The following is an 8,907-nucleotide window of genomic DNA, read 5'->3' as shown; positions in this document are numbered from 1 at the left end:
TGGCAATTTGTAAATGTATGTTTTCTCATGACGATAAAGTTGAGACTGCGTGTGTGTGTGTGTGTGTGTGTGTGTGTGTGTGTGTGTGTGTGTGTGTGCGCGCACACACATCTATATGTAAATCCATGTATGTATGAGTATTTACATGAGCGTGCACATGCCCATTTTCCCAGCGTTTGATTTGGGCCTGGAGTTATAAATGAGTTGGTGCAGTGAAGGTACTTTTGGTTTCGTCCTTGACCGCGGTCGACTTGCCACAGCGCATCGTCAAAGGAAGGTCTTGAATGTTTATGCACTTGCCCAGCCCACGCACAGTCTGGACCCCTAGCCATGCAAATGTCCTGTCCTGCTGGTAATTGTTTATAATTTGCTTCATACAGTACGTGAAGATTACGGCTTAATCCTGCACACAAATAAACATGCGTTTGTGTGATGGGGCACGGTGATAATAGTCAGATGTCTTATGCGTGCTGCATATAAACAATTGTTTTTCGGAAACCATTCAAAGTAAACAATTGTTTACCATACATGAGCTATTCAAAATAAACACTTTTTGTGTACCTAAATGAGAGATGTGATCAATTATGCCATTTGTCCGTTGCCACTGTACTTGACTGGACATCCCTTTCAATCTTGGTAAATGATATATAGCGCCTTTATCCAAGGCGCTTTACATAGATTGTGCATTACATTCACCCATTCACACACACATTCATACACAGATGGCAGCGGAAACCATGCAAGGCACCAACCAGCACATCAGGAGCAACAAGGGGTTCAGTGTCTTGCTCAAGGACACTTCGACACTAACTCTGGGGGAGACCGGGTTTGAACTGGCAACCTTGCGGTTAGCATCCAGCCACTCTACCCCTGAGTCACCTCCGCCCAATGTGTAGGATGTAACACCATTCTCATAGTAGCCCACAGGGGTGAGGGGCTGCCAATTGATTTTTTTCCCTTCCTGACTTGACTTGACTTGACTTGAACTGAACTGACTGGGCCAAGGTCCAAGTGGCCAATGGACTGATTCAGGTTACAATTTAGGCAGTTCGCAGTTACATCTTACCCAGACTCTAGACTCTTTGCATGATTTTGACCTCTTTATTGATAATAAAACATAAATGTAAAATTACATACATTGTCACACCATTATCAAAAGGATAGCCACAAAACGATACAAGAACACTATAAATACCTGTGCACAGTGCACAGTAAACTAGCATCTATCAAAAGGTGACCCGACGGTGAGCAGGGGGTGAGATGGAGTCTGAAGAGGCTACACACGTTCAGACTACAGGGGGCATACACACGTTTACTGCATTTACTGTATTTTGCCAAATGAAGTCACAGCGGGGTTTCTAAAAATGCCTTCTAAATCCTGACGCCTCCTAAATCCTAAGTTCAGAAAAACTTAAAATACTGCATGTATTCCAAAATTACAAAAATGTTATGTTGCAATATACTGTACATAGCAAGACAAGAACCCAACAACGGGTTCCCGTCTTGAAGTGTTTGAAGGGTAAAAACCCCCAAAGGGATTCCCGTTGGGTTAATACGTCGACATCAGGCATGTACATTGTGTTGACATTTTTGAGGGGCGATAGGCCCTCCCATGTCCAGCTATTAGTGTGTGTGTAAACACAAGCATTAGATGGCATTGACAACTGTCGAGGTGCCAACTTGCGCCTTGCACACAAGTACGCCATACATGGCTTACTTGTGCGCAAGCAGAGCATGCAAGTACTGCTACTATCTAATGTCTATCACAACTGCTGTTCTATATCCTTTAGACATGTTATTGACCTTATACCAACCTTGAAACATACCTTAATTACATCACCATCAACAGCCAATAAGGGACCACCATTCTTACCCCGACATACATACATACATACATAGCCAGCCGATCACCAAACGTACCTTAGTTACATCAAACACAAACATTGCATAACGCAAACATTGAAGACAAAGGTGAGGACGCAAATTCTGATTGGCCGGAATGAGATGATGTATGATGAGGGACGATGTACGATACACTTCTGACAGGTGTGTACAGCAGGACTACTCCGTCCAATACCCCACACAACTCTGACTCCAAATGCCATGACATTTCCTAATTAAGTTTGTTTTGTGTGCGTGTGTGCAAGCGCGCGTGCGCCAATACAAGTTTATTTAATTTGTCCAGAAAGAAGCCAATTATCCAGGATAGTGGAAAGGTAGCGCTCGATTTCTTCATCCTGATAATTCCAGGAGAGCTGAAGGATGTCCTTTGTGTTGGCATCTTCGGCTGAAGAACACACTTTGATGACGAGAGACTTCACCCTGACCGCGTTGTCAGGGATGTACTGGACCGTGTAACCACTTAACACACTCTCCAGGTGTGTGTGAATTCTGCGGAGCATGTCAGGGTTGCCGTGGGGATTCTGAAGCTGCATGCGGCGGGTGAATCGTAACTGATGTTCTTTGAGGCCTAGTTCTGTCATGGCCTGCTCCGGCGCAACCAGCTTCCGGCTGTTTTCCGTCATGATCAGCATTCCGTGGATGGTCCGCGGTTTCTTTGTGTCCGGTTGGGGCCCTCCGAGACCCATTCCCCTCTTTAGCAGGTTGAGTGAGATGTCCACTGGTACACTAGGGCTAGTGGTCACGGTCACCGTCTCACCGTTCGCTGGCATGTAGCAGTTTACACTGAACTCCTCTTCGATCCTGCCCTTGATGAACTTCATCTTCGCAGACTCCCCGTGAACCAGCAGCACGTTCCGAGGCTCCGCCATTCGGATGAGCTGCATGATGCCCTTGGCGTCGGTGTGGGGACTGAAGGACATGACCTCCACCTGTAGCTTCACGTCCAACGTTGTTCTGTCTTCCATCTGAAGTGTCCGCTGGCCGTTCATGATCTTGTGTTCGATTGTCCCTGAAGAGCAATATCCCGACAAGATTACCATGTTTTTGTCATTGCCAGCCCACTTCTTGAAAATGTGCAAAGAATGACCACTGCACAGCATATTTGGTGTGGATAATAGCACCATAGGCCCAGGCTTTTCCGCATAGGAGTGCTCGAAGGCCTCGATATGTTTGAAGTCAAACATGTTTCTTTTTGCAAAGTTCTTGCGAATGTTCTGGTTGGTCCATGTTATGAAGTACTTGTAGTAGTGATTGGCCTTCTCTGTCATACCAGTGCAGAAGTAGATTGGAACGTCCTTGAGATTCATTCTCTCCCAAAATGTTTCTAATAGGATGCACAGTTCCTGTGCTTTCCCCAGGGCTTTAACTGGAATCAGAACCTTACCTCCTCGTCCTATCGCCTCGTGCACTTTCTTCAGGAAGTCTCTCTCCCGACATATCTTGGAATCACGGATGGTGGTGGCATACGTGGACTCTGTAATGAGGAGGTCTGGACGACACCTATGGATCCATGCAGCTCCTAAATGCCTGTCGGGAACCATGTTGTAATCTCCAGTGTAGACCACAGACTCGGGTCCTACTTTGACGAGCACCATGATTGCTCCCAGAACATGACCTGCATAGTAAGCCGTGATCTCCAGCTCATCGTCCACCTGCACAGTCTGATGCAGATTTAACGTAATCACTTTCTTCATGCAATCCTTGATCATTTGCGCGGTGAAAACCTTTCGATCTCCCTTTTTGGCGGCGGTGATCTTCCGGGCGTCTTCCAGCATAATGGAACAAATGGCCTTGGTGGGGTGGGTCATGTAGATGGGTCCGTCGTAGCCTACCACCTCGCTCATATAAGGCAGAGCGCCGCAGTGGTCCAAGTGGAAATGGCTGACGATCACGCAGTCCACGTTCAGACGTCCGTTCTGGGTTACGGTGGTGAAGTCGGGGAAACGCCTATCGTCGTTGTGTACCATGTGTATTCCACAGTCCAACATGACCTTCTTGCCTCCGATCGACACCATGATGCAGCTCCGACCCACATCCTGCCCAGCACCCAGTGGTGTTACTGTGATTTCAGGCATAGCAATTTCTTTGTCCAATTAATGGAAATTAATATAGATTGATATTGTGCCAAAGCTATATGATTTGGCCAACCGACTTGTTTGCACGGAATAATACCAATGAACAGTTGTAAACAGTTGTGTACAATCTTCAATGATTCATGATACTCCTGTGCCAGAGGCAGAATAAATTCCACAACATCCAATCACAAGTGCAGTATGCAGTGAGTATACAAGTTGTTTTTATATATATATATGCACAAACTGGTGTGTCACAGCTGCACACTGATTGGACAGATTGTGTTGATGACATCATGGTTGCTATGACACTCCCTCACAGACATAGACACAGAGTAACTAGTACTTGCTTGTACTTGCTTGTTGCACACTAGTAGGCCATAAATGGCCTACTAGTGCGCAAGCAGAGCGTGCAAGTACTTTCGACCGCTACAAACTGTCAAATCTCAGTTTCTCTGTGAAGGAACGTTTGAAATGTTGAATTATTAGGTTTAACTATTTGCTACCTACCTACTTTATGCATGTAAAAAATTACTTTGCGCCACTTTTGATGCGTATGCACCGTCCCAGCATATTCAATGCATATGCACCGTCCCAGCAAATGACGTAATGACTACTTGTGCCTGATACGGCAGTAGTGCCAGATTACATACATGTATACATAGGAGCATTACCTTTAATCCTCCCAATCCTAAAACATATCGTCATTACGTCACCATCGAAAACCAATTACACTCTGGCATTGGGTCCTTTAATCCACAACTTTATTACGTCATCATTGAGAGCTAGTTATACCAGTTAGTTATACCAGTGCCGGGTGGATTAAAGGAACTGCCTCTATGTATGTATATGTCATTTGTAAATTGATTAGCGGTATACTGTGGTTACTTTGCGCCGTATGCACCGTCCCAGCATTCTCAATGCGTATGCACCGTACCAGCAAATTACGTGTGCCTGATAAAACCAATGGTTTTCCATGGTGGTGACGTAATGACGATATGTTTTAGTTCGGGAGGATTAAAGGTATAATGCTCCTATGTATACATGTATGTAATCTGGCACCACTGCCGTATCAGGCACAAGTAGTAGCACACAGCTAAGATAACGAAGGATTGGTTTTAGGACAACTCTGTGAAAGTCCTTGAGTGGCCCAGCCAGAGCCCAGACTTGAACCATGATCAAGTCTGGACATCTAAACTGACAGAGCTTGAGAGGATCTGCAGAGAAGAAGGGGGGAAATACCCCAAATTCAAGTGTGCCAAGCTTAAAGCAGCAGTCCCGGAAAACAGAGGCAACACAACGCTTATAATCCGACACAGAGTCAAACAAATAGTCATTAATTAGGCCAACTGCCCACAGCCGGCCGCACTCCCAGGTGGATCCATGTCAAGACAGCGACCCAGGCATGGCACGCTCTGGGCACAGAGTGTGACAGACGGACGGATACAAAGTTCTCCATATATGGGCACAAAAAAGGACAGACAGATGGGTGCAGTGGGTATCATGACATGTACAAGGTACATACATACAGTCGCCATTTTGTATTGCTCTTGATCAGCTTGAAATGATGTGGTTAGTATGGTCAGAATAATGAGCAGTTGGACCATTGCCACGCTAGCCATTTTGAGGCACTAGAGGTTTGGGCTAGATACGTCATACTATTATGTGACTGATTACATACAAAGCATTATAGGTTTTATAGTAGTTAATAGTGAAAAGTTTGGTTCCCAAACTATTCAGGTCGAGACCCAAAAGAAAAGAGACATTAACCGTTTGCCCGGGACCCAAACTAGTGCAAATGGCAGATCTACGAAGTGCACAATGCATCGCTTCGCGCAGTGTTGCGAGCTTGTAGAATGGCTATTTTCACTAGGCTACTTCTAATTATTATCCCCTCCTATGCCCAGCTTTACACAAACATTGACTTGTGATTGGCTGATCACCCCCATATATGATTTGATTGGCTGAGAAAAGTACATATTAAAGATTATATAGAGTGAGGGCCGAAAAGTGAAGACAGATAACTGAGGACCCAAATTGTGACCAGTAAGGTATTTTTAAGTCTTGTAATGTTTTATATGTCGTCTTAATTTTGCAAGGGGGCATACAAAGTATGAATGTGGTCAAATGTAGGTCAACTTTGAACCTCTGTAAAGGATATTTAACTTTCAGAGCCTCCCAGAGGGTGAAATGGAAATAGTTTATTCTCTTATTATGTTGGCAGTAGGTGGCACAATCTTAAAGCAACACTACAGTATACGTTTGTAAACTTTTTAATTAATACAATGTAATGTTGTCCAACCTGTGTGGTAGAGTATGTTAATGTAACATAGGTGTATGATGGTATATGCTGTCAAAATAGAACATTTATTTGACATTTCGTCTCATGATGTATTCATTTACATTTTATTTTGTGCAATTTATAACATATATTATGACAGGGGTTGACTCACACAGGCAGCACAGGCAGTCTATTAATGTCTATTCCCCTTCTCTATTGACACACAACTTGTCTCACAGAACTGCATGCATGCCTCCTGAAAGCTGACAGAGTTGTCATGTTCTCGACAATATATTTTAAAATATATTCAAAATAATTTGTTTTATCTTCATTTCTGCTAAGCAGTGAGCTATATTATGCTTTGATTCATTTGATTTTAATTTGGACAAAAGTTTGTGTGACTGCAAAGACAAAACAGTGTGGGTTAACAGTCTAGGTCAAGAGACTACTACATTACGCTATTATGTGTTATGATATATATTTATTAGGCTGCGTTTGTGGCATTGTGTTACATTGTGCTACGTTACTTTGATTTGCATTATGTTGTGCTATAAGCATCACATTGTATTGTTATACGTTACGTAGGCTACTGTTACAGTATGTTCCTCGGCATTGTGTTCTCTCTCACCCCCTCTCCGTGTTCAAAGGCATCTCTTACCATCGGTTGTTTTGACTCAGGCACCATATGCAAATCAAGCAGCCAAGAATAGCATCACCTGTCACATGTGCGTGTGTGCGTGCGTGCGTGCATGCGCATTAACAGTGTGCACCGCCTCCACTTTGCTCCACACAACCCTTGTTCTATGTGCTCCCATACTTCACGAAATTACTCTTCTTTTAAGAAAGAGTGGATTGGGGCAAATTGAGACTGGGGAAATAGTCAGCCGCCATCGACCCTGGCCCTTTGCCATATCACAAGAACCACCTCCAACTGATCAACTGCACACAGTGGCCATCTTGCCATTAAAGTTAATGGCAGTATGGTAACTAGTTACAGTAGTTGCATAATGCAGAAGCCCAAAATGTCCCTCCGTTAAGAGTTTTGACACACAATTAAATCCAAAAAGTATTATGGAAAATTAAAGGCCATAATATTAATAAGTACATTAGCATTTACAAGTTGTGTGTCGACTCACGGACAATTAAACATTCCTAATACAAAGCTGATTGCATATTCTGTTTCATTATAGTGGCTCGCTCTCTCTCTCTCTCTCTGAAAGCAAATTAAATCACGAAAAGGATTCATGTTGATGCAGCATCTTTGGAGAGATTGCGCACCCACGCGGTACAACCTGTGCACTGTGAACTGTACAAGGTTGGATTTGAAGCGAGAAGATGTTTCCCAAACAATTGACTGTGACAGGGCACTGAGGAGAACATAACGCAGTGTGCCGCTGCACAGCTCAGAGGATTTAAGCCCTGTTTGTGCCACATCACCCAACGTGATTGATGTCATGTACTGTGTAGGCTCTGAGGAGGCATTTGACACGTCCATTTCTAGGAGTGAATTCTCTCTCCCATCCCCTGGTCCCTCCCTCTCTCTCTCTTATGTTACGTTTTTGTATTTATTTATTTCCTCCTAGAATCTTATAGGATTCTGAAAAACCAGTGTGTATCGGCTCACACGAGACAAAACTGTGGAAAATTGGACCCTCAATAATCCATTTACTACACATTAGATGGACTAGATCTGTACCCATTGGCCACTGGCCTACTTGAGAGCGATGCAACATAGGAACCTAATATTACCCGTTGTCAACTTGACATAGCACCCATTTTAACTATATGGCTGTGTCCCAAATGGAGATCTCTGTATTTGTCTGTCTGCCTGTGTGTGAAGAGTGCAAACTGACTGTGAAAAGTGGAGTGGTTAAGTAATCAATTTGCAGTTGTGGGGTTGCCATGGCAATCAATTGGCATGAGGCAGAGGCTGGAAATTGCACAGGTGAGGGGATTTAGGCTGATTGCGAATGCAGTGAGCACTTACTATGAGACCTAGCAGATCATGTCTGTGTGTGTGTCAGTGTGTCCGTGTGTCTGTCCCGCTATCCAAATATGGAGTGTGTTGCATCAGCAATCACTCAGCTCCATATATGGGCACAAAAGGGGCCAGGTCCACTCAGCTCCATATATGGGCACAAAAGGGGCCAGGTCCACATATACAGTAACAGCGGGACAGACACACAGACAGACAGACTGACAGACATGATCTGCAGGGTCTCAGCTGCGTTCGCTTCCCGCGTTTGCGCGTCTTACTGGTTAGGCCTACTGGCAGAGCCTGACCATAGCCTTTTGTGGTGGTTCTGGAGAACCGTGAGTCCGACCGACTCGATACTGGGCAATGCAGTTCCTACGGGGGTGTGGAACACGTGTGTCGAATGTGAAGTCGGTGTGGCAAACGGTTCTCGAGTTCCGTGCATTACAACCGTACACACAGGCAGACACGCACGCACGCACGCACGCACGCAGAGACGTGGCGCATTTATAGTAGGATAAAAGATGGCATTGGACACAGTATCTGCAAAAGCAGAGGGCGCCATTATCTTTACTGGACATGTGTGACTGTTGAACACTGGCCAAATACCAACTCCCATTTTACACAGTCTGACTAATTAACGTCAGTTAAACAAGGTCTGCCATATTTTTTGAAAG

General features: G+C 44.5%; 1 protein-coding gene across 1 annotated transcript; it reads right to left on the bottom strand.

The window, feature by feature from the left end:
* Window positions 1-2,168: 2,168 nt before the first annotated feature.
* On the bottom strand, window positions 2,169-3,977 carry LOC308311755 (integrator complex subunit 11-like; the record flags this gene model as incomplete). The annotated part of the gene is made up of 1 exon (XM_080758538.1): window positions 2,169-3,977. One exon carries the CDS (start codon window positions 3,975-3,977, stop codon window positions 2,169-2,171), a length of 1,809 nt encoding a protein of 602 aa, XP_080614664.1.
* Window positions 3,978-8,907: the final 4,930 nt, after the last annotated feature.

Source organism: Protomyctophum bolini, assembly GCF_963924005.1.
Source record: "Protomyctophum bolini genome assembly, chromosome: 24".
Lineage (NCBI taxonomy): Eukaryota > Metazoa > Chordata > Actinopteri > Myctophiformes > Myctophidae > Protomyctophum > Protomyctophum bolini.
Note: the sequence above shows the minus strand (reverse complement) of the source record. Positions and strands in the feature narration are given on the sequence as shown.